Source organism: Cyprinodon tularosa, unplaced genomic scaffold (genome assembly GCF_016077235.1).
Source record: "Cyprinodon tularosa strain WSP-4 unplaced genomic scaffold, ASM1607723v1 ctg55, whole genome shotgun sequence".
Lineage (NCBI taxonomy): Eukaryota > Metazoa > Chordata > Actinopteri > Cyprinodontiformes > Cyprinodontidae > Cyprinodon > Cyprinodon tularosa.
The window spans coordinates 2,460,941-2,488,727 of record NW_024039285.1 but is presented as its reverse complement, the minus strand read 5'-3'; the positions used below and the strand labels follow the sequence as shown (position 1 = coordinate 2,488,727).

Below are 27,787 nucleotides of genomic sequence, written 5' to 3'. Positions count from 1 at the left end.
CTAGCCAGGAACCCAGCCTCTTCTGATATGTAGTCAGATGTGTTAGCCATTGCACCAGTAGCCCTAACACAGCCTACGCTTTATCAGTATGCCAGCGAAAAACAGCTTTCAACTCTTTTCCTTTTATCTGAGTATATCTAATACTGTTCAATCAATTCTAAGCTCTTCTATACTTTTTTAAGCAATTGTATAATTAGTAGAAACTATTTATGTTTATTTAGTTTATAAAACAACTTGTTATACATTTTTGAGAGTCTGAAAGTCTTACTTCCTTCTTGTGGGTAAAAAAACAAACAAACAAACAAGAAGATTCTTGTTCTATACCCCGAAGGTATTGGGTATTGGTACAGCCCTATTGGACTAAGGTATGTGAGTACAGCACACTATTGTAGGGTAATAAAGTCAATCTTATGATCAAGAAAGTAGGTTGATGTGATCGTAGCTTTCCGACATGGTGCATTGCTGTTATTCTCTTTATTGATAGCTGTTATTTTTAGGAAAGATGAATCAATGTTTTCATGTTAATCCCTAAATCAGAGCTCCCAATATAAGTATTTGAGCTGAAATCAATAAACACTGAATGGAAATTAATTTAATTGTATCAACCCAGTCATAATTCTCTCTTCCCTAGCTAAACCTTTAGTTTTGACTCAGCTGCCAATTCAACAGCAACACTAGACAAACTTTTTGAATCACTCTCTTTAAATTAAAGTTAATTGTGGATGACTGCTCCTGTGCAAGCAGTTACCAAAATCACTTTATCCCTATACAATGCCTTGTGAAAGAATTCGCCCCCCTTGAACTTTTATACCTTTTGGCACATTTCAGGCTTGAAACATAAAGATATGATATTTTGTTTTTATCTGAAGAATCACCAACAAGTGGGTCACAATCATCCTTTAAGATCTATAAAAATTGGGTGTGCAAAATTATTCCCCCTCCTTGAGTCAATACTTTGTAGAGCCACTTTCTTCATGATGCTGAGACGATCACAGAGCAGGTGAATTTATACAGAGCCTTGATTACACACAGGTGGATTCTATTTATCATCATCAATCCCTTAGGTCAACATAGGATCATTCAGAGACCCTCACTGAACTGCTGGAGAGAGCTTGTTGCACTGACAGTGAAGGGGGCAATTTATTTTGCACGCCCCCACTGTTAAGTTTTTTATTTATTAAAAAAGTTTAAAATATTCCACAAATTTGGTTCCACTTCATGATTGGGTCCCACTTGATGATTTTGTCTTTATGTTTGAAGGCTGAAATGTGGCAAAAGGTCAAAAAGTTCAAGGGTGCAAATACTTTTGCAAGGCTCTTTATCTTACACATTTTAAGGCTCATCATATCTTAAAGTCTATACAGCTATAGCAAACTGCAGTTCCTAATTGAGTTCAGGATATAGTCTGGATAAATTCCCAAATGCTACAGAGGAAAAAAAGGGAAGAATTATAGGTACTGTAGTCATCTCTACAACTTCAAAAGGCCTTACCCTAACCTAACAACATATTCTCAGTCTACTGGTGGATCTGGGCTCTACAGAAAATCCAAATTGTAAGAAATGACCTTATTTTTACATTTCCTCTCCCTTCCTTTTATGAGAACATGCTCAACACAGTGAAAAGCAGCTTTGCTTTTCTGCACTAAGGATAATGCCTCTAATCACCTGTGAATCAAACACCCTAAAGCAAGTAAAAATGCCCAAATCTTTTTGGTCATATAGCTGAAACCTCTTTGGTTATATATGCCATTAGTAATTTGAATAAAAAACAGTAATTGTTATATATTCTTTCAGTATTGTCACTGTTATTTACAATCAGATTAATGAGAATTGTGTACTGAGTTCTGCAAAAGTTTTTATGTAACATTGAAGCAAATATCTGCTAACTTTTCATGATTTGTTAATTTAAATCAATATAAATAATAAATTAAAATCAGTGATGAATCACTGTGAATGTTAAATCCACAATAATGTTAGAAAATAGATATCCTCAAGGCCCAGGCAACCAGATCAGTTACGTAGAGCAGTCTAAATCAATATGTTTGATATTTTTAGAACTTTGCTATGTAAATTATTCTATATAATATATAATTGTTCAGAACAAACTATTTTGTTGTTTAATAGCATAACACTGTAGAAGCATTCTATATGTTTTATGCTTTGCCTTCTCATGATGTACAATCCCCTACAGTGCAGAGGGGCAAACTATTTAAAATGCCAGTATTATGAAACTCTATCTTTTTTTCAGATAGTTCAAATTAATTTCTTAAAGGCCAAGATTGAGGCCTTAAATAAATGGACATTAATTTAATTTAATGGACATAAACTAAGGACACTTGTGGGCAATGGCGGAAATGCGTTGCAGTTGGCATAATAAGTACTATTCGAATTATTGGCAGCTAGGAAGGAACCAGGAGCATGAAGCAGTTTGCTTCCTAGTGCCAATGAAGTGAGCACAGGAATAGGTTTGAATAGGTTTTCTGTTTTAATTGCATGAATTTGATTTGCCATCTAATCCTTTAGATGGTGGCAGTCAGTGGTTCACACGTTTTAATTTGATCTACATTACTGCGTGCTAAATGCATTGCAGTAAAACTGCCTTATTATTTAGCCCTCTGGTTTTCATTTCAACAAATAAAACTGCTTTTTTTCATTGTAAAAATTATTACTTGAATGTCACAGAAACAAAACTTTCAGAGTAACCTTCATCAGGTTTAAACTACAAGGCAAGAGATGATAAATAATTAACCTGTGGACAGATACACAGATGAAAAAAAATCTCCCTGTTTTTCAAAGCCAGATGTTGACAGGTATGTTGTTAATACGAGACAATAACTGACAAATTTATTGACTAAACATCAACATTTAGGCTTAGGGTTAAAAACAACCAAAGGGAAAGATGCAGTGCTAAATGGCTCAGGGGGTATATAAGAACAAGCTACTTATATTAATTTGTGCTAGACACAGATATTTTTTATCTAGCTAGGTAATATATTAACAAATGTTAGATTTGATGTGTTGTACAGTGATATGACAGAAACCAGATTGCACAAAAGTATGATAAATATATGAAATGCTTTGGGTCTGAACAGAAAAATTTGAGACGCCCCTGCTCCTGACGTTCCTCGCTGCCGCTTGGAGCTATAAGGTCGTCCACAACTCTTTGTGTGACAGAGTAAATAGGCAACGCTCATCTCATGTAGTTTAACAAAAATACATTATTTAGTAGCGTGTACTATGTACAACACATGCAAATGTCCACAGTTTCATGTTTGGGGATTAATGAGCTTAAGCCGTTGTGTAAATTTGTTTTTTGCCATTCTTTTCCGGAAGGCTAAAGTCCTAATTGGAAAAGGATTCTTCATGTGTGTTCGCCGCACAGTGATGTCTGTCTGTCTGGAACCAGCACAGCAGCCAGGAGATCCTCTCCTGCCCTGGATAGTATTCATACTTTTTACCCCGTGAAAGGTGAAGGCACAGGCGCTTTTAATAGGAGATAGAAATTACGATTGGAGGTATTTAAACTGAGCCTGAGAGCAAGGCACTGATTCACTCAGCTGTTTCTGGATTCCTGTCCCCCAGCTGTTTTCATTAAGTATTGCATCTCAGATGTTCTGTCTTTATCTACTGAACTTCTGTAATTCATCATGTTCACCTCCACATTCTATGTAAGGCACAAGTTCTTATAAGGTCAACTTTTTTTAGACTGCTTGCTTGTTAAATCACCTAAATCACCCGTTCTATAACCGGCTCTCCCGCCCAAACTACAACTCAAGCCAGAGATGGGGACTCGAGTTTGTGACTCGTACTCGAGTTTTTGTTTTACTAACTTGACTGATTGCCGCTCGCCTTACCCGCACACAGCAGAGGTAAAAAAAAAAATAATAACGGCAGAGGGGCTGTAGCGCTGACGTCACTGATGCAACTCTACGTGACAAATATGCACGCGCTCCCGTGCGCATGCATGCATGATCGACAAGCCAAGCTTTAAAAACTTCATGGCAGTCGTAGAGGAGAAATATATTGTGAATAATGTCGTGAATTGGCACTAAATAAATAAACTGAATTGAATTTAAAATACTGCCCGCCAAGTCGGTTCTGTCTGTTCCAGGGCATTAAGTTACAAAAAGTTATTGCCACAAAGTTTCTTTCATGAAAGAATTGTTATTGTCCTGGTATTTATTTAGGATTTTTCTTTATCTTTATCATATGTATTAATAAAATACATACTAGAAACTAGAAAAAGTTGTAACCACACATGTCTTGTGTGCTTTTTTAAATTGTATTTTTCATTTACCAGTTTAAGATAATGATCATTCCATAGATATAATAGTAACTTTTAAGCTATACCGTATCAGTGACGGAGATGAAAACACAAGGAGAAACAAGAAAGCAAGCAAATTATTGCACTTAATTAATCGAGTGATTAGAATTTAGTGTGCGATTAATTGATAATTATGACAGGCCTTCTCAAGACTTAAGACTTGACTTGGACTTAAGCTCTCAAGACTTGAGACTTGACTTGGACTTGAGCTCTTAAGACTTGACTTGGACTTGCAAAAAATGACTTGTGAACATGTCTGACTCAAGCCAAATCTGAATTTCTAGGGAAAAATAATTTTTGTCGTGTACATGTTTGTCCAAGATTTGCGAAAATAGGAATCTGTGCTGAGAAATGCGATTCCAGCAACACAAATTGTTACATTGTGGGACTAACGTAACTTTTTACTCGTAAGCTATACAAATTAGTATAATAGATATAGCAAGATTTAAAGCTATGGTTGGTTATGCTGGGGAGATATCAAGATTTGCAAGCGTCACTCCCCCTCCCCCCTTCGTTCAAACTAAATCGTGCATCTTCAGCCGAACTCGGCAAAGCAGAGGGGAGCCGACTCTAACATTTCTTTCAATACACTTTGGACTTCAAACCTAGCTACCTCATGTCTCATTTACCTGTAAATAAACTTTATGATTATTGTGACTTTCAAGGTAGCATTCTAGGTTTAGCAATGCTAAGCATCCAAGTTTTAGCATGTTATGTTTAGCAATACTTACCTCAAAGGTTTTGTGAAGTGGTGCGAATAATTATGGCAACAACTGAACCTGATCAGCATGCATGTGGAGGAGGGACATACTGTAGATCAATGCATCTGATTGTTTTTTTTCTCCATTCAGACTCAATGGTAGTGATTGGTCAGAGTGTTTAAAGGCTTCCAGCTCTCAAAGATATCTGATTTTTTTTTTTGTTCCCCTTTCTGAATCCATAAGGTATTGACCACTTTCAGGATGGAAGGACTATTAAACTCAATAGAAAAAAAAAAGTGTTTCTGAACAGGATTACCAACTATAGCTTTAAGGTTCATGTACTAGGATACAGTAAACTGAAATTTAAAGCTTTTACAAATTTGCTGAGGCAGTAGAAATGAGTACCTACAGTTATTCAAAGCAATATTTAAAAAAGCCCTATGTACAATTCCAGACAGTTGTCACTTAACTTCAATGCTATTTTTGGAAAGTTGTCACTGCATTTGCAATTTTGTGGGCTTTACTGGTTTTCTTGAATCCTGTGTTCTAAGTCCATTACATTTATGTTCGTATAATATCAACAAACATAAGATACTTAATTCTGCACAAACTTAGAAAAGTAACAATCTATCATGAAATGGTAGTTAATGGTAGTTTGACCAAAATATACTACTAAGCCTTTTTAGTGTTAAATAAATATGGTATGTGTAATGGAATATACTTCACAGAATCTCAAATTTAATAGAAATAAGTCAAGTTATGGTAAAATAATATGTCAATATCAAAAATTTTGTTTTATAGTTCAGTGAAAAATCATATTTTTAGTAATCACAAAAAAATTATAATGCACATTATTAGATATAAGTAATGCAAAAAGTATTTTCTCAGTTAAAAGTCTCTGTCCAGTCTCTCCTGTGGTCCTTTAAGTATTGTAACTGAGTAAATGTATCTAGTTACAACCCTCTTCCGGGAGTGGCTTCGCAAGCCCATGTCCAGGATACATCCTGGTGATCTAACTCCGCTCCACACATTTTACACATTAAATGGGTTTTCCTTCAAAATTGTTTCAAAGCTGTCACTTTCCATTAGCTTGTGCACATTTTTTCAACAACACTTTTGCTTGCTCAACTCTCTTATAATAAGGTTTGGATACAGCAGTCTGTCAATAGTGGAAAAAAAAAACAACTACAGTATGGTTAGGCAATGACCTTTTATGGCTTACTTTCCTTGTGTGTAGGGTGTCAATGACAGCCTATTGAACAACTTGTAAGTCAGGAGCCTTAGTGTATATCAAGGATCTGAATCTTTCATGGGTCTGATGTAATATTTAATTGTCTGAAAATAATCTGTAAAGATTTTTGTAAAGATTTTCCAAAATAAATCTTGAAACACTTCTAAAAAAGGCTAAAACAATTATTTGGATTAATTGCGATTAAGCGATTATTGCAATAATTGTCGATTGATTTAGAAATCGATTAATAGTTAATAAGAGTATAGAGACTGTAAAACATGCCTTTAGCTGACAAAGCCACTTAGAGCAGTAATTATACCAAGATCGTTAAAAAATATGTAAATATTTTGCATTTAAGATTATTATTTTTTTTGTCTTTATCCAGCATTCCCGAAGTGGAACAGTTTTACTTTCAATTGGTTTAATTTAGCAAAAAGTTCTCTATAAGGAATCTTTGGCTATCCAATTATTAATAAAAAAAAATTAAAATCAACAGATTAATGGATTTGCAAAATAGTTTTACTTCTAACACATAAAAATCTCTAGAAATAGATTTAAGTTGTATATACAGTTATTTGAATTCACTTGCTTATGTAAAAAAATACAGTTTCAAACCTTATTTTTTGTATTTTTCCCATGAGAGTGCATTGTTTTTAAACCAGGCTGCTTTCAGGAGCAGATATCCCTATCATTTGCCCTGTGTGAGAGCATCCACTCCTTCATTTCCAAATCATAACGCCACAAGCAACTTTTCTGTTGCTGTGCTCAATTGACACTTTACCCACTGATTTCTCACCATCTGGTCCTGCCTTGGTTGCGGTGGAATAGGAGGGTCGGAGCGGTGCGGTGTTCAGCGGAAGAGGAGGCGGTGAGTCAGTGGTACAGCAATCAGAGGCAGGGCGGTGCAGGGGAGGAAACGCAGCCTTGGAGCGCGTCGCGCATACGGAAAGGGGGCTACTGACTAAAAGCCGGAGAGGAACAAGGGGGCTGGCTCGGCTCACCGGTGGGGAGATGCGCGCTGATCTCCATCTTCACACCCGTCTTGTCAGACTTTTGATCCAACTGGCGCAAATGGGCAACGAGAGGCTCTATCCACCTGCAGGTTTGGCATAAAGCCTCCCGACGCGTAAACAAGTATTAAAAAGAAACGAAGACGCGGATATTTTGAGACTTCATCTAAATCCTGCTCAAATAAACGCACTCTAACTTTGGCAGCCTTTTAACTTCTCTTAAGAAGTGGACGGAAAATTTGATTTTGCTCGACTAAAAAAAGCAAAAACTGACCTTCTCCTCTTTGGATCATTTATATGTTTTTTTAATTTATCTCCAGAGCAATTTGAGGCACATTGGATTTAAGTAAAATAAAAATTAAAAAACATCGGAGCTTTTAAATAAAACACGTGTTTTTTTTTGTTTTTTCTGTTGAGATGGAGTACTCAATAGGAAACTCCGGGTAGGAATTGAAGTCTCGTTTTGGTGCGCAATTTTTGCGGCTGAAGAACTTGAAATCTCTACCAATATTTTTTCCTTATTACCTTCGCATCTTGTTTTTTCCCTAATGGAGTAGGCTGCCCCAGAAGTGCGGACTTTAATATCAGTCTAAAATAAAAAGTGGGTTTATTCTCTGACACCGGGACAGAAACCAGGCGGATCTGATGCGCATCTTCTCCGTGGGATGGTAAATGACCGATGGGGAAACATGAACAGCTCTTCTGAACTCGAAGATGGAACTCGGCATAAAAACCAGGTATTTATAAATGTATTTGTGTTTTTCTCGCTGACGCTGTGCTGTGTGCTTCTGAGGAGTGGTTCATGTGCTTGGTGCAATGTTACCACGCTGAATTTGGTGGTATATATATGCCTCACGGGCGAATCTCTGCACTGTGGAGACGTTATAGAACACATAGCTGTGGAAATGAGCCTATATTCCTCAAAGAAACCTGCACATCACATAATCCTAAATGCTGTTTATCAGAAACATTCAATTAAATGGAAATGAGTACATTTTGAAAGTAGTAAAAAAAAAAAAAAACACAGTGGGTGATCATAGTTTACGCATCTTGGCTGCGTCTTCAGCAAATTTCATCTCCATGCAGAGCTCGGGGCTTTATACGCATGTTCCCTGATGTATGGAAATCCTCCCAAACTTGGCATACGGACGCGTTCTTGCTTTTAACACCCCTCCTGAGCCGTTTAGGCTGTCTCCCCGCTCGGATGAATTGAGACAGGAGCGGACGTGCGTTGTGTTACAGTCAGGCAAGCTCACTTTGGGGAATAGTCGATGTGTTTTCACAAGGTCAGTGGAGGGTTATTGACAGCCCATAAGGGAGAGGAGCTCCCTTGGAGCGCGGAATCGGATTTCGGGGCACTATTAGAGCCTTCTGCCTCTGCCAGCACAGGGCAGTAAAAACACCATGAGCCTATTTGTCCTCCCCTAATTAAAACGGGGACAGGTTGTGATGCTTGTTAAATGCATTAAAGCAAGAGATTATGTTCCATAACCTTCTAGTATACACCCCTTGCAAAAAAAGAAAGAAAGAAAAAAAGGATGATAAGGCAAAATGAACAGTTGTGAACATTTTCCCATTGTTACAGGATCAGTTTTGTGTCAAAAGGCGTTTGCACAACTAAATCAAATTTAAACAGGCTGCATGTATGAAGCTACTCAGTGAGGGAGACATGCCAGTGGCACAAATCCTCTAGGCTGAGGCTGCCTGAGGCACAAGCAAACTCTACTGCTGCTTTCAGCCTCCAGACAAGCAGGGCGCTGCTCATTTGCCACACTATTCATTATACAAGGGTACTTCAATGAATTATACCATTAAATTTTGAAAGTGATATACAGATTCATTACACAGAATGATATCTTTTAGGTGTTTATTTCTATTGATCATAGGTGATATAGTCAACAGTGAAAGAAAACCGCTAAATGTATTTCTTAAAAACAATAATTTTACATAAGATTTTACAAAAATGTCAATGAAATACTTTCACAAACAGGTAACAGGACTATTGGGCTGATATACACAGACAAGTAAAACTAGCTACAAAATGTTATAGTTGAAACTGTTAGAAGTCCTATACCCAGTCACATTATTGGAAAGTTGAGTGGAAAAGATGTTGTGGAAAAAACTACACAGACAACAGGTTGGAAACTTACAGAAATAAAAGCTTGATATATTACTGTTTGTATAGTCAATCTGCATGAGTTTCACTAATAGTATTGGATGACTATAATAGCTTTTCTCTTCTGACATGTACAGGTAGATCTCCAAAGATGGTGTTTGTACTAAAGATTTGCTCAGCTCACATTATTAGCTGATTTATTTAGAAGTGTGACCTGCAGACATCAGCTATATGAAGCTAAAAGGGCAACATTAAAACATTCAATTTCTTTTGTTTACCTACCTGCTTATTGTTTATATTAAGGGCAAAGAAGAAGCATTTGATTTAAATGGGATGCCACAGTTATGAAAGAAAGTAAAATATTAAAGTTTACTTTTAAATTTTTTTTTAATGCCAATTAGCATGATAAGCTCTGTAAGCAGGGTCTACAAATGGGGAGCCTTTGATTGATGACAAATGTAAGGTTTAAAGTGATAAAAATAATACAATAATGATAATAATGAACTTCTCTTATTTTTGTTACTGAAAATAGCTAAACTTTAGTCTACTTCTTTCAGTAAGAACTTCTGCAGTGAAGATTGTTATCAGAGCAGTCCGGTAGTGCTTGTTATGGTTTCACTGACAAACCTGAATCAAAGGTTTTAAACTTTGTCAGGAAGTTAACTCACAAAGCTGATTGTGCTGATATTGCAAGAGGTCTAGATGCAAGATAATTATTTCTATATCTATAGGATTTAGGCATTTATACAAAAGGTGCATGTTTCCCATTAAGACAATTCTTTATTACTTGCGTTATTTAGAAAATGCAAATTGACCAAAGTGACTGAAGCGAAACCCATTCTCTTATATAGACATGGATATTAACTTTAAACCCTGTGTTCCCTGTGTTGACCTGGTGAGCAAATAATTAAGAAGGGTGATGGATGATAGCGTTAGCTGTGAGTTGGCTCCTAGATGAAAATTCTGCTCTGGGTCTTATGCAATCTATAGTTTCTGCCTTTAGGCCTTATTTCAAGAGGTCTTTCAGGTTTTCTGTTGGTGCCCATTTTAGTGTCAATGTAATTACTGCACTATATGAGCTAGGCCAGTACAGAAGCCATAATTAGTTGAGTCAATTAGAACAATACTTAGTTTACTATATCTCACATTTGTGAGACTTTCATGTAATCCTGTATTAGGCAAAACCAAGCAGTTTCAAGAGACGTGAATATAGACATAGTCTGGAAAACAGACTGAATGGAAAATTATTTATGATGGGCAAAGTTTCATTTTTCATTGTGTGTGTACAGTATGTTGATGGAGAAAGAAATCTCAATACTTTATTGATGCTGACTGGGAAGGTTAGAGGATGACAAGACAACAAATACCTTCCATAAGCGCAATGCTGGCTGCGGCAAGCAGAATCAGGAGGGACGTAGGATGAGATGAGCGGCTGTGGGAAATGGGGACTGCTAATGCTCCCCCCCCATCAATCTGTCTCCTTCCACTCCATTTGTTATTTTGCTGTCATGCAGAGTCACACAGAACTCGTTTTCTCTGCATATGTGTGTGATCCCTTAGCTGTATCTCTAATCTTGAGTGCTTACACCAAATCTTTATCTCCAAGCTCACGCTTCCAACAGTCATTTTAGAAGGAGTGAGGAGGGACCAGGTAATGGAGGGCTCTTAGAGGTTTCAGTCTGTACTTTGATGACCAAATATGGAAAGGAGATTTTTCCTGTAAGGCTGGATATTATGCTCCTTCCTGAAAGTGCTGAACACCTTGTATTTTTGTTACAGAAGAGAGGCAGGGTTTTAGAATTTAGAAAAATAAGCTTTTATGCAGTTTTTTGATAGGATGATAACACATATTTCCCCATATGCTTTTACGTTAAGCTATTATGATGTGAATTTTCAGGTGAAACATCCATATAGGATATTATTGATGGAAAAGGAAAGACAAGGGATGTTTTGCTTTCATATCATTGATAAAAGACCAATTAAGTGATTATACTTTAACAATGGTCGATGGGTTACTAATTTGCATCTATATATTGTTGATCTTCAAAAAAAGACAGCATCATGGAAGCTAATATAAAGATATAATAGTAAATAATTGTTTGAACAGTTTCATTTGTTTCCCATGCAGTGTATTTGGCTTTCCTCCATGTTTATCTTTGTGATTTCTCCTACTTACCGAACATGGCCTGTGTTTTCAGACACACAGCCAGCATAACTGAGAAGACAGCGAGGCCCAGTGGGGTTGCCCCTCCTGGACTGGATGCAATCAATATCTCCTTGAGATCACCTAAGTTTCCAGAAGTGAGAGAGAGAAAAAACCCCACAGAAAACAGCTGTGCCATGGCAACTCAGCGAACTCAGAAATCACAAAAATTGTCAGTTTATACAGTCTCAGCTTACCCTGCACAACCCAAATGGATCTAAATGAAGAATAAACAAACATGTTGGCAAAACTCTTAGTATTTACCAAAGGGATTTATTAGCACCTCTGGTAAAGATGTTTAAAAATGCTTACAATACATTTCTCTTTTATGGCGATTGTGGGGGAGGGTATTGTTTTACTGTCAGATTGTCGAATTCGAGAGCATTTAAAGTGGAAAATCTCATCTTGAGAAATGTTTCAACCAAATTAGCAATACCAAAAACCTTTGCATCCCTACGGTGAATACTCATTTCTCACCAAATACATGTTTGCATGTTACTCTCATCAATATGCAAACAGGCATTTTGTGAAACAATAAACAGCGCTATTACATTGGTCTCCAAGGTACAGATAGAAATAAAGTATTTTTATTGTGGGCATTCCTGAACTGTATATTCAGAGATACTAAGACATGCTATAGGGGCCTATTTTTCCATGTCCGTTTTTACTTTCTGTGAAAGCAAGCATAAGGAGTAGATCCTATGTGATCATCCTTTTTTTCCTCAGTCTAAATGTTGTGGCCATGTTCCTGACCAGCTGAAATGTCCCTTTAAAGAAGCTGAAGTTGCCCCCCCAATGTTTTATACCCAATCCACCTCCTGAGGTAGTCATAAACTTCTAATTACTATGAATTGTATTGGGTATTATGTGAAAACAGAGACAGTGTGATGAGACCCCTGCTCTGGTGTAAAGGTTGAGGGTAAAATGATGGATGAGGAGATAGATTGCATCATCCAGTGTCCATTTGAATTAGAAATATATAAAAGAGCGCAGTCTGATGCAAATTACACCACGCTGATAATAATGCTCAACAACATGCCTTGCATTCGCACTATGGTGGAAAATATATATATATACATCAGGATTGTGACACTGAGCTAATGCTCTGTCAGTGGTTCCACCTGAGGGAAATCTGCAATGCTGGAACTTGTAAGCCACACCCTTGTTATTCTGGAACTCTCGCTGTCTGATTTTAAGGCACAGAGACATTTTATCTTAGATGATCAGCTGGTATCTTGTGACAGAACACAGGGATCTGTAATATCGGGTTGAGATTGTATGTGAATAAAAAAACTACGGTCTTAAAAGGTCAAATATATCTGCAGTTGGAAATTTCTTTTCACCCTTTCGTTGTCCTGCCTATTTTCCCAGGGAACTTTAGATGAGAGCTATTCTTTTTGTTAACTAAGAGGACAAATAAGGCAGTCCTAGTGAAAATATAAACTATAGTTACAAAATCTTTAATCCAGCCCAATTTAAAATTGCTCAGAATTGTCCTCTAGTTTGGGAAGCTGGAAACGATAGTTATATCTGTTTAATCTTTTAGTTTGGTTTTAGAATTTAAGTTTACTTCACATAATTTATTTTTATGACAGGGAAATAATTCTATAATACAGAAAGAGTTTTTCTCGAACATTAAAAGCTTATGAGGAAATGTGGAGTTAGAGGATCTGCTTTAGGTTGCAGATGATTTAACTAACAGTGAAAATATATTTTTCTAAAAGGTAAGCTTTAATATTTCAACGTCTTTCTGTGCATAGCCACTGAGATAAAAGAGCAATTTAAGTTATTTTATACTTCTTTATCATGTCTGATACTAAATATGTCTAACATTTTAAAATGAAAGATTTACCTCCCTTAGATACAAAACAAAGCTATTATTAGCACACAGCCTTCTGCTATCGAAAGTGTATCAGAACGAGCCTCTGCAGCGACCCAATTAGAAATTATATCAGGTTTAGATGTCCCTGCCAGGATTTATCTTTCTGCAGTAATTCAGTTAAACACACACCCACATGTGGTGGCACAGACCATTCGCACTTCGACAATGTCATAAAGTGCCATTTTGTCGGGACCTTTGCCATCACAAATCATCACAGAGGGAGGTCTTTAGTGTCAACTGTCAACATGATGGATTACTGCTGTAACGCTGTGTATTTTAGGCCAGAACTCAATCCTTTCACCACATTAGTCAAATAATTTTATGGGCTAAATCTAATGAAACAGTGTGTAAAGAATGGATATGGAAAAAACAAAAACAAAGACATGATTAAATTGTTTTCATTACAAACTGATCCTAAGCCTGGCTCTTTATCATCAGCTCTCCAGTCAATTTGATGAAAAAGAACTGCTTTCATACACAAGTCAAAAGGCCTTTACTATAAAGAAGATACAACGAGAAACCTATAGTCTAGTGTTCATATGTAATTTGTTTTGAATCATTTTCAATAAATCTTTTTAGCATTTCTACAAAGCAACTACAAGGAGGTTTAATAAAATCTGCAGGGTTGCCGGCGACCAGTTGTTCGTATTTTTCATGAAACACAACAAGATGCAAAAATAACAATGGTTAAATAGACATGTTAATAACATAATAGACATGTTAAAAAGTAGTTGAAAGCTTAGATTCTCCACAATTCAATCACTACGTTAATTTTATGGACACCACGAGCACCAAAGCACAATTCATAAAGATATAGCAGCACGTCAAATAATATTTTTCAAAATAAAACTTCTGCTTCCTACTGTTGAAGCATTCCTGAGGCCATATTAAAACTCCAATCCTAAGCATCCAAAGATTAAAACTAACCCAGCAAATCTGTAGTAAACAGTCCAGGATGAGAAAATGGCCACATAAAGTCAAATTTTGGCAATCAGAACATTTCGATCCTCAAAGGTAATGCTAACCGTCTTGCTAATAACAGCACAGTAACTTTAACACGTCCTTTCAATGTTATGTATGTTTGTTCTCATCACTTTCCAGCCTATAAAACAAAATTCATTTCTGTTTAGATTTGACTCAGTGCGAGCTCTTGAAATATAATGAGCGCTCCCTATTATTCATCGCCTTAAGCACGGAGTCCCATCCTATTATTCCTCATAAAGTCTGGCTGCTATTGGTTAAGACCACGCGCAATTTACAGCGCTTTCAAACAAAGGTAAGCATGGCTAATTTGAATAAAGCCTTTAGTATCAGTGCATAGTTGCATTAGACGCTGAAATATCAGAAATTAGAAAAACATATAAGCTTCAAAAAAATTTTATGGTCATCAAAATGCTTCAGTGTAATTTTATGTATCAAATTGCTGTGTCAAAGCAATTAGCACAATGTGGCATAATTTGGCACATTTGGAGAGATTTGGAGACACTAGTGACACGAGAAGTTAAAAGTCCCATAGCTCTAAAACTGTTATATCTAGAGATCTGACATTTTTTGCAGTTCTGCAGTTCTGCAGATCTGACGTTTTTTGCAGACATGATGCAGAATAAATGTAATATAATGACTAATGCATGCTATCAGGCATGTCTTTGTTACTGCAATTTAAAAATACCTCATATTTTTGAGAGTAAAAAGCAACTTTACTACGAGTCTTGTTTGAACTGATGCAGTGTTTTAGTTACACTATTTTCATTTGAATGTTCAGAAACCAGAAGATGTTAGCTTTCAAATTAAGTATCACACATGTCATGTGTCCTTACAGTTCCTTATTTATTTGCGTTTCCATTTGGGCTTGCAGAAAAGTGAGGATTACTGAGGATGTTAAGAGGTTAACAGTAACAAAACAATATTGGTGGCTTTTACAATGATAGTTTTTTAATCCCCAACACAGTTTAAATGTGATAAGGTTTAAAATAGCTTACAATTGTATCAATAAATAGGTTTCATTTAAGTAGACCCTTAAATGAAACCAAGCTAGTGGTAAGAGACAGCTGAGTTTTAAGTTTGACTGGGGACTTTGACATGTTGTGGCAAATTGATGCAAAGTCTGCTTAAGACAACAGAGCCCAAACAGAGCGAAAAAAAAAAAACTGCTTGAGAGCTCAGGCTCTTTTGACAGGTTTTGATTTTAAGCTTTTGTGTAAAACAGAAAAACTAACTGACAGCCCTGCTCAACACCTGTCACTTAGTCACACTTGACAAACCCATCAGAGGTTGACATGGCCGTTTACCTGGAGTATGTTACTAACATGCTACTGACAAAAAGCTCTGTTTTAAATCTATAAGCCAATCAATTTTTCATACATTTTCTCAAACCCTAGTCCATGTTACAGATTTCAATGGATAAACCAGAACCAACAAAACTGTGAAGTCGAAGTGAAATTAATTAATTAAATAAAAAAAATGTAGTACAAACACATCTCTGTTATACTTTTTACTTTTAACATCCCCGCCCAAAGAAAATAAAATGAATTTCAGTGTAAACAATTGTCTTCAGAGTTAGACACACTACATGTGGAGGAAATAGTTTACAACAGGAAATTGTTGAAGACAGGGTTAAGATGTCAAGCAACTTTCCGAATGTTATGCATCTACCTGTAATGCAGGTCTTTTGAGTTGACAGAGTATAGAAGAAAACCTTAGGCATGGTAGGTCTGTCCTCCTAATGTGAGTCAAGCAAGGAAAGCATTTAATCAGAGAGGCAAGGCCATGAAATCTAAAGCTCCGGTCAAGAATCTGTTGATAGGAAAAACTATTAGTCATGCACTCCTCAGATTTATTGGATCAGTGGAAAGAAAAAAGTCATTGTTGAAAGATAGTGATAGAAAGTCCTTTATCAGTTTTCCACAGGCCAAGTAGGGAACTCATTAAATGTTTTGAAGAGGAAATTGTTCTTTTAGCTCAACAGAAAGTAGAGCAGGTTCGAATTAAAGCAGAGCAGAGAAAGCAGGAGTATATGGCATCAATTGGACCTTATTGGCTTACCTGCAAAATGCTTTCTGAGCACGCCAATCCTACAGTTTGTTTGTCTCAACAGGGACAGGTACTGTACATCAGTCAGAAGGGATTGAAGAATAATGGAGTTAGAGCCTGGGGCAGAAGTTTACCTTCCAGTTGACATAAGCAAATTTTTTTAAGAGGGGATAACTGCATTTTTTAGATGTTTCTTAGTACTAAATAATAAATCATGCATAACTTTATCTGCCCTTCGCAAATGTGCACAACCTTGTGTGGATCTGGTACATACAATTCTAAGAAGATCTACCGGTACTGTTGTAAAATGAGAAAAAAGTATAAGAAGGTTAAAGCAGTGTGAATACTTTTGCAAGGCAGAAGAAATAAACACAGTTAATAGTTACCAAAGCAGAGCTAATAAGAATGGTGTCAATGCTTTTAATAATGAAAACAAACTAGGAAGCTACATTGAGTCAGAAAATGACAACCACGATCAGAAAAGATGAACACTAATTGAATATAAGCCTTTTTTTAAACTATACCCCCAGTTTATTGGCTCAACAGATGCCAGCCTTCACTGTCACTTGCTACAGCTTGTTAAAAAGCCCTATGCAAATGACAGTTAATAAGATAGCATGTGCAAAATGAAAATTGCCACCTTTAAATTATGATTATGATTAATTGTCAAACTATAATAATCATGATTAAAACACCTCTGATTTGTAGAGTAATGATATGACATTTACGGTTACAGCTACCATATTTTACATTATACTGTAGGTGAAGGATTTTTGTAATATTGGAAGGTTGTCACAGGGTGGTGGGGTGGTGTGTGTATTGGATGTCTTCTGTTTTTTGTTGGGGGTGCCCTTGTCAAATTAATGCACTTGCTGATCCGGCCGGAGGTAAAGTGGCATTGTGGACTGTAACAGTGCAAAGAGACTTCTGCGGTTCACTGAGCCTGTGATTTCCCTTTGGGGGGAGGGGTCATGCCATGGCAGCAGTGCAGCCTGTAACAACCTCAGCATCAGTCTTCCCTGCCTTGTCCTGTGTGGCACCAAGAAAACATATGATAGGATCTTTTAAAATTTCATTTGTGTGTAGATTTTCATCTTAACTGTCTAAGTCCAGATAATCCTTTGACAAAGGCTCCAAATTAACAGTACTAGGGCTGGGTAAAAAAATCGATTAAATCTATGTTGGTTCGATTCATTTAAATCTTTGAAAACATCAAAGTGTAGGAAATAAGATTGATTAGTTTTATAGTGACGTGCCTGACATTCAATTTAAAATGAGCAGGTGTGAGTGAATCACAACGCAAGTAACACACCTCAGCAAGCTGTCCCAACTAAAGTCTGATGTCTGGAAACATTTTGGATTTAAAAGAATTAAAGATAATGTGCTGGATAAAACACAGGTGGTTTGCAAGATCTGTCAAGTTGAGTTCAGTTATTGTAGAAACACTACAAATCTCAGGAATCACTTGACTAGATATCACACTGTGCTAACACGTAGTTAAACAAAAAAAATAAGGGTCTCAATAGCATTACCAGCAGATTCTCCGTGGTGAGTTAAGATACCAGAGGCTATTGCAACTTTTGTGTTCACTCTGTAGTGGAAAATTAAGGCTTCAACCACACTATGTTATGGTGCAGCGTAAACATCTGATTGAAAAGGTTATTCCCATGATGTCCACACGAGTAAAAGAGGACATCCAAATGAAAATGCATTTAGCAGACAAAGTCGGCACAACGCATTCCAACATGGCGACGACTACCCACTACATAGATGAGTGGGGCCTCGTGTCTCATGTGCTACAGACCTCTGAGAATACCACAAAGCTGCAAATATAGCCAAAAGGTTGATGGAAGCCGTAAACAAATTGGGGCTGACCAGCAAACACCCTGTAGTTGTTACAGACAACACTGCAAATATGGTTTGTGCTCATGCATGTCTGCTGTTTCGTCCACACACTAAACTTAGGCTCACAAGCAGTTCTGAAGATCCCCATCGTGTCACGTCTGCTTGCTCGCGTGAGGCTTCATTTTTGTTTCACTTTTCACTACAAGTTTGAAGTTTTGAGACAGTTTTGTTTGCATCTCAATTTTAAACTGTCAAATTTACAAGTTTGCACTTTGTGTTTATGACAGGAAAAAATAAAATACATGAGTATTTTGAAACGCAATTGAACCACTTTCCTTATTGTAAAAACAGATTGAATTGAATCAAAATGAATCGATTCAGAACTGAATGAATCGAAATCAAATTGTTTCAAGACCTTGGCCAAAATACCCAGCCCTAAACAGTTAAAATAATGCGCTTTTTTTCTGTGCTCTGTCTTAGTATATAGGCATTTATGTTTACATGAGTGTTGTTTATTTCTTAATTTTATAAAACTATAGACATATCTATATACTGGCAGCTGCAACCAGGGTGATAGGAAGATGGAGAGAATAATTTGAACAGTTAATAATTAAGGAAAAGAAGGAAACCAAACATAAGAGAAGAAGTGACAAATTTGGCCTTAGGGCGGAGAAAAGATTAAGACGGCTTTAGTAAGGAAGGCATTGAAAAGGATGAAAAGTGGAAAAGCAAAGTGGTCCTGATTATATACTTGTGGTGTTATGAAAGTGTCTAGAAGAGACAGCTGCTGAGAGGGTTAGAGGGAGCTGCATTGTGTTTTACTGATCTAGGGGAAGCAAAACATAATACGTGTGTGTGAATCTGAGACCCAAGTGGAGATGTGAGGTCATATGGAGCAAAGATAAAGAAGCTTGAGTACTTCAAGACCTGTTTGAATGGGTGGCGAAAAGTGTCAGATGATTTATGTGATAAGAGACTACCCGTGAGAATGAAAGGCGAGGAGTACAGCACCAGCAATGTTGTACTGTATGGTTCAGAGACAGTAGCGCCCATGAAGAGACAGCATGCAGAGCTGGATTTAGCACGGATGTAGATATTTAGGTTCTCTTTGAAAGCAAGAAGAATATAGAATCAGGAATGAAGACATCAGAGGGATAACTTCTGGCCAGGATTATATTAACCAATGTTTTTCTTTTAGTTGTTTAGGAAATCGAAGTTTTCTGACTAATAAAATATATTCCACAATTATCAGAGCATGTATTGGGGCTTTTGCTGTTTTGTGCCATGTCTTGCTAGAAAGTGAAATCAGTTTCTTTCCTATGTTGGAAATACAGTCCTGCAACTACAATCCAACATTTAGAAACCTTCTTTATAATAAATATAATTGGAAAGATCAGTTTATAGTTTGTAACAATTATTCTATTCATTTTGCTGTAATTATAACAACATAATTGCTGATAATATTTAACATTAGAGTCTAAAGAAGAAGGTTACTTAAGAAATATTACCTGCAACAGGAGAAAATGCACTTAGAAGCTCAGCACAGATGTAAAAGGTAGCTAATCCCTTGAGATGATAACAGAGACACAGGAAAAAAAAAGTATTGAACCAGAACCATGTGAAAGATAAAAACAAGCAGGATGTGGAACTGATACAGAGATTCTATTGGAGGAGGAGAAACCCTGAGCAATGATCCAAAGAAAAATAATTCAAGACTACTTAGCCGTAAGAATAATGGAAAAACAAGGATAAAAGGAAAATCCCAAGCTCCTTTTTGTTTGTAGCTGGCTGGGACACAGTAGGGTGATGCAGCTTGCTCCTTGATGATATATTTATATTTCATTATAATTTGAATTTTTTAATCAAAATCGCTTCCAGTAAATTATTACCATCTCTAATCCTTTTTAAGTATTAATATATGCTTCCATTAAAAAGGGCCCTTTTTACATTCAACGTTTGAGCTTTGTCCCTGAAAATACAACTGTGTAAATCAAACTTCATATTAAGATATTTAAAATGGTCTAAATAGAATTTCATAAAATCTTATAAGCTGCTATTCTTCTATGTGGTTTCCTTTGTAAATTTTTTAAACATGCATGAGACCATCTAACAAAATGACAAACTACCAAAACTTTTTGGATTCAGGACTTGAATGACTCCACTGTTCTACTTTTTTATGTTTTCTCTTAATAGCACGCCGGATGTTTCTGGCAGCTCTTCAGCATTTAAGTCCCTGAAATATTTCATTCTTTGAAGTATGTGCAGAATGAAGGCATTCCCTGACAAAGTCATCATTTAAACAGCAACATGTAACAGTGCTAAATCACTATTTTTGCCAATAATGATGCCTTCCCACACTGTACGTTAGTTTTTTTTGTAATGTGGATAAATACATTCCCTGACATGAAAGATGTGTGCTAATAAAAAACTGGAATATGCAGTTTCAAGAAGAATTGAAAAACCTGAGCTGTCAATAGAAACAACTGCATCTCAGTGGAATCTGAAAAGCTCAAGCACAAATGATGAAGTATCCCATTAACACATCTATCTGCATTTCTTCACATGTTGAAAGTAGAAAAATATTTTAAGAGAGTAACTTAATCCTTAAACAGTGCATTAACTTTGTTCTAACTTTCTTTCTTCCCAAAGGTTTTTTGGGGTTATGTAAAATATCTTACTCTTAATATATATTTCTGTTAGGTTAATTAGAGATAAGGTCTACATATAAAACGACAGTTCTTCCATGCTCTTTTGAACTAGAACCCAACAAACTTCTCTAATTAGACCAAAATTCAAACATTTGCATTGTATCTTTCCACTTTTGTGTTGCATCATATTTTATTGTATGGAACCATTACAGTACCTATCGTATTTAGTTGCATTGAAAGCTCTTATATTATGTGTAACAGTGGATTGGACACAACAATATTGTGAAATACTGTGGCAAATATATATCTTTTTGCAAAGCCATGATATAATTACATTTTTTTTTTGCAAGGCCAAGGTTTGTTATAAAAGACTAACATGCACCCTATAGAACTTTAATACATACCTATTATACTTTCTAATAAGGGATTGTATCCATATGTTTGTTTATAATGCCATATTGTATTACATAATGCTGCATTATTAGTATCTAAAAAGTAGGTTAATACACAACTAGGGCTGCAACTAACGATTATTTTGCAAAATCGATTAACCCGTCCATTATTTTTTCAATGATCGAATTAATGATTTTATAGCAAAAGGTTGCTTAAAGACGACTTTTTACTAGATCAAATCAAGTGAAACTAAAACTTCTCCACATGAGCGGTTCTGGATAGTGCATTTTTTAAATCTTAGATGCAAAATGTTTACATATTTTTTTCACAATTTTGGTATAATTACTGCTTAAGTGGGTTGCTCTGTCAACTAAAGACACCTTTTAGAGTCTCTACACTCCAGTTAATGATTAATCAAATAGTAAATTAGTTGACGATTATATTATAATCAATTTATCATGATTAATCCGATTAATTGTTTCAGCTATATACTAATCTTTTCAATAAAAGTAGCTTTTTGGGTTTACATTACCCATATTTTTTTTTTGTTTGTTTTTTCAAATGTGCTTCAGATAGTACATTTAAAATAGCTTAATCTACAGGTAGAAGCTGGCTGTAGATGTTTTATTTTGGTTTTCCTTTTTTTCCTCGATGACAGCACTGCCTTTAATTGGCATTTCAATTAGAATGCACTATAATCAATTTCAAAGGTGTTATGCTACCATTTGTCGTTTATATTCCCACAGAAACATCTTTACACAAACACATTTAATCGACTCTTGATTTCTACATTCTGTTTATTTTTCATTCTCACCTTCTATCATAAACACGCTATCCACTATAGTCAAAGGTTAAATCTGTTGCTTCATCTTTTGTGACTAGTCTGATTGTTAACAGGAGAGTGGGCCCGTTGTTGAAAACGAAGGTATGAACATGTGTGAATAGTCTGTGTGTTGGTGGAGCATAGCAGTAATGAGCCATTACTGTCAAGTTGTTACATAAGTAAGCTTTTTTCATAGAAAGTCATTTAGCACCTTAATAGAACACTATGCTCTTTTGTGTAGGATTGTTATGCAGAGAGATCCATTTTGTGTAACATGAATATACTGCGGATCCTGTGACTTTACAAGGCTCTAGTCTGAAGGTTATAGATGACAGCAGCTGTCCACTGTGCTTGTGGCCTCGCTCATCCTCTATCTGCCTTTGTTATCTGACCCACCCACTTTTCAATGTCTTTTCCTCATTTTCTCCCTTTCCATGTCTGCTGCTGACATGCAGGAACCGAACATTTCAATATCAGATGTCTTACATTGCAAGGTGGCTGGAAGGCCTTGAAAGAGGTTGAAGAGGCAATAGAAAATGATGAAGAAAAGAAAGTAATAGGGCTCAGTCAAATCAGAAAAATAATGAAAATATAGATTAGAACTAGTGTGGAGAGTAAAGAGTAACCAAGGTAATGTTGAAAAGATTGGAGGATGAAGGCATGAATCATTAAAGGTCTCATCTCATTGTTGAGCAGACGGTGTGTCTGTACAGAAAAATTTCGACTGTATTGTACAGGTGCTGGTCATAAAATTAGAATATCATGAAAAAGTAGATTGATTTCAGTAATTCCATTTAAAAAGTGAAACTTGTATATTATATTCATACATTACATACAAACTCATATATTTCAGATGTTTATTTTGTTTAATTTTGATGATTACAAATGACAACAAATGAAAATCTCAAATTAATCATATCAGAAAATTAGAATATTGTGAAAAGGTTCAAAATTTATGGCCCCTGGTGCCACACTCTAATCAGCTAATTAACTCAAACCACCTGCAAAAGCCTTTAAATGGTCTTTCAGTCTAGTTCTATAGGCTACACAATCATGGGGAAGACTGCTGACTTGACAGTTGTCCAAAAGACGACCATCGACACCTTGCACAAGGAGGGCAAGACACAAAAGGTCATCGCTAAAGAGGCTGGCTGTTCACAGAGCTCAATGTCCAAGCACATTAATAGAGAGGCGAAGGGAAGGAAAAGATGTGGTCGAAAAAAGTGTACAAGCAAGAGAGATAACCGCACCCTGGAGAGGATTGTGAAACAAAACCCATTCAAAAATGTGGGGGAGATTCACAAAGAGTGGACTGCAGCTGGAGTGAGTGCTTCAAGAACCACCACACACAGACGTATGAAAGACATGGGTTTCTGCTGTCGCATTCCTTGTGTCAAGCCACTCTTGAACCACAGACAGCGTCAGAAGCGTCTTGCCTGGGCTAAAGAGAAACAGGACTGGACTGCTGGTGAGTGGTCCAAAGTCATGTTCTCTGATGAAAGTAAATTTTGCATTTCCTTTGGAAATCAAGGTCCCAGAGTCTGGAGGAAAAGAAGAGAGGCACTTCATCCACGTTGCTTGAAGTCCAGTGTAAAGTTTCCACAGTCAGTGATGGTTTGGGGTGCCATGTCATCTGCTGGTGTTGGTCCATTGTGTTTTCTGAGGTCCAGGGTCAACGCAGCCACATACCAGGAAGTTTTAGAGCACTTCATGCTTCCTGCAGCTGACCAACTTTTTGGAGATGCAGATTTCATTTTCCAACAGGAATTGGCACCTGCACACAGTGCCAAAGCTACCAGTACCTGGTTGAAGGACCATGGTATCCCTGTTCTTAATTGGCCAGCAAACTCTCCTGACCTTAACCCCATAGAAAATCTATGGGGTATTGTGAAGAAGAAGATGCAATACACCAGACCCAACAATTCAGAAGAGCTAAAAGCCACTATTAGAGCAACCTGGGCTATCATAACACCTGAGCAGTGCCACAGACTGATCGACTCCATGCCACGCCGCATTGCTGCAGTAATACAGGCCAAAGGAGGCCCAACTAAATACTGAGTGCTGTACATGCTCATACTTTTCATGTTCATACTTTTCAGTTGGCCAACATTTCTATAAATCCTTTGTTTTTATTGGTCTTCAGTAATATTCTAATTTTCTGATATGATGAATTTGAGATTTTCATTTGTTGTCATTTGTAATCATCAAAATTAAACAAAATAAACATCTGAAATATATGAGTTTGTATGTAATGTATGAATATAATATACAAGTTTCACTTTTTAAATGGAATTACTGAAATCAATCTACTTTTTCATGATATTCTAATTTTATGACCAGCACCTGTATACTACTTTTAAAATAAAGGAAATATTAGTTTGTTTTAAGAAATTTTATTGTGATGTTTTCTTCAGTACAATTTTTCATGACATAACTAAGAGCTTTATAAAATCCAAAGATGCAGCAGAACTTATTGTTTGGAAACAGTCATAAGTTATCCTGCTCACTGATTTATGTATATTTTGTAACTTTTAGGTTATGGTTGTGCTGTTGCCTTAGTGTGTGAGGCTAGTCTATGTTTACATATACTCTTTGCTTCTCATTTCCTCTTGATGCATATACTTCTAAGTTTTCATTGTTTAGTATCAATTCCCCATGGTCATTTTCCACTCTGTCTGTTTACTTGTCAGTCGTTTGTTCTTCTAAGACTTTCAATTGATTCGTTTGGTTTTGAATTCCCTGCATTGGAATCTTGGTATCTACTTTCGATGAAGCTCTACTTAAAGTCAAGTAGAGTCCCTCCTGGTTCTTGCATGTGAGGTCTGCTCCCTATAGGCCAATTCCAGTCTAAAGGTGAGAATGAATGATTTCTGCAAGGTTTAAAGCAAGTTAAGGTACTTAAATAATAGGGCCCCATAGGAAACTGAAAAAAGGGCCATGAACCTGAAAAATAATCATACAAGCCTTTGCTATGATGTCTTTTTGGGCTATACATATTAACCTTATATTTCTTGTTTCAAAATATGTCCTCAAAAATGAGATTTGGCTGTCAAAGACATCTCAGACATATGGCATCAAAAATGAATTTGGCATGGTTTGTGCAGTGAGATCTCATTGTAATCCATCCATCCATCCATCCATCCATCCATCCATCCATCCATCCATCCATCCATCCATCCATCCATCCATCCATCCATCCATCCATCCATCCATCCATCCATCCATCCATCCATCCATCCATCCATCCATCCATCCATCCATCCATCCATCCATCCTCTCCTCTTAATCCGTCATTGGTGAAAGGCGGAGTACACCCTGGACAGGTTGCAAGTCATCTCATTGTAATAAAACACTTAATTTCCCATAAAAAATCTGTCTTTGAAAACATTCTCATTCTTTTTGCATGTGATCTTATTTTAATCGGTATTGTGGAGGGTTTTCTCATTTTTTATAAAGGCGAACAACTTATTTAGATGATCCATCCTCTATACCTTTAAGGTAAAAAAAAAAGGAAGTAGTTATTGGGTTTACCTGTTTTATTGACTCGAACCATACGTTTATTATAAGAAAGCCTTTCTATTTTCATGGAAATTGTAATTTAAAATGGGTATAATGTGTTAAAGAAAATCCTGTTCTGGTTATCTTCTAGTTCACAGATGCTTTATCAATTTAATTGGTATTTATGGTGTATGGATCAGGATTAAGGTTAGCATTAGGTGTGAAGGTCAGGGTGTGGTTAGGCTGTAGAGCACGAAAGCAAATAAGTTATAAAACATAATAGAGTGTATATAGAACTACAAAATTATGCCTATATGTTGATGCTTAGCCTGTCTGAGCCTAAAAAAAATGTTAAAGGTACACTATGCAACCGGTGTTGATTTTCCAGCGAGGCTCCCCCCAGAGGGCGAAAGTAAAAGTGCACTGTCATAAATATGCTCAGCTGTTCTCCTGGTTTCTCCGTCAAGCCAGGCGCGGTTGTTTTGAGCTTAGCAGCGAATGACTAATGCTGCGTTCACACTGGACGTAGCTGGCGCGACAGAAGCAGCGAGTTTACATGCAAAGTCAATGGTTGACGCGCGTCAAGGCGCAGCAAAAGGTCCTGCGGCGCGTTTTGAGCAGCAGGCGCAGCACGTCTGAGCAGCTGAAGCAGCGCGTCGGGTGCGTTTAACGCAGGGAGAGAGACACAGCGCTGATGATCACTCCTCTTAAACAGTTTATTGACGCCTAAATTAACTTAAAATGCAGAAATCTGCCGGCAGAATATGCAGTTTGGATTATTTAGATGAAAAACACCTACCAGCTGCCGCGGTGAACCGCTGCTGATGAAGGGATCCATACTGTCGGCGCATCCCTGGTATGTGGGGGTCTGAGCGGCTCCGACAGAAAAAATATTGAAGGCAGGATAATAACCTGAATGAACTGACGGCACTGATTACGTTTTCAGGTGTATTTTCTCACTTAAACACATATTAAAACTACTTTATTCCCACTGATCACAGCAAATATAGCTGCAAGGCAGAGAAAGGATAGTGAAGCTCCACCCAATGCGCGTCAGACACACTTTTGCACCGCGCAGCCAGAGCAGCAAAGCTGCTTCAGCCACGCGTCAGAACTAACTGGTACAAGCAGCAAAAAGGAAGCAGCAGACGCGATTTTGCTGCTTTTGCTGCGTGAACGTAGCATAACTGCACAAAGATTGCCACTGTGCTAGCAACGAGAATGTTTTTAACTGGGGGCGTGTAGCAGTTCTCGCCGTAAAGCAAGACTGACTCTCACGAGACTTCTGAGCCTGTGGGTGCGGGTCGGTGCTCCTGCAGTTGCAAGTGCAGTATTTCCCCCACAGACCACCAGGGCGGCCGAGAATACCTTTGTTCAACCTGAAATGACTCATTTAATCATCCATAACGTTATGGAACACATTAATTAACTGAAAAATGTTGCATAGTGTGCCTTTAAGGTAGGCTTCATGTTCACTTTTTAGTTAAAAAAAAAACAATGAAAAAGAACCACTTCTAAAATAATACGCAGTTTTTTGCACTGTAAGAAAGTGTAGTGTTGCGCATAAACATGTTACAATGATAGAAGCTGTCACTACAACCAGCTCTGGATATGTCTATATTGCAATCTCCATAGATTCTTTGAAACATGATTTGAGTGTATAAAACTTTTATTGTAACATTGAAAGTAAAATGGGGAAAATCTAGTTTCCTTTGGTCAGGATCACCTCAGAATTTAACAAGAACCAAGAAAAACGACAGTACATGGAACAACCCTGACTAGAATAATGAACGTTATCATAATCTTTAGAATGTAGTATGAAATCTATCAAGTGTTTATCTGAAAACAAGAACAACAAAATAATCAAGATACACAAGCATATAATTTAATCTTGTTCTTGAGAAGAAGATTCCTTGTTAACTAAATGCATGGTTAAACCATTAGTCTATAGGGAATATTTTCTGGCTATTAGAGTCTTAGAATGATCTTTGATACGGCTTTGATTTTGCTGTCATCCACATCGGATTGCAATACAGATCATCACTTTGAAAGAGAAGCCGTTCCCTCTCTGTTCTTTCAGTTT

At 36.8% G+C, this 27,787-nt stretch overlaps 1 protein-coding gene across 2 annotated transcripts in view; it reads left to right on the top strand.

Moving 5' to 3' along the window:
• The first annotated feature begins 7,048 nt into the window (after positions 1 to 7,048).
• Positions 7,049 to 27,787, top strand: part of LOC119796466 (fibrinogen C domain-containing protein 1-like) — a 207,141-nt gene continuing 186,402 nt past the window's right edge. For both annotated transcript variants that reach the window (XM_038305036.1, XM_038305034.1), the window contains exon 1: positions 7,049 to 8,003. In XM_038305036.1, coding sequence (XP_038160964.1) covers positions 7,932 to 8,003 — 72 coding nt within the window. In that variant the 5' untranslated portion in view covers positions 7,049 to 7,931. The remainder of the gene's footprint in view (positions 8,004 to 27,787) is intronic.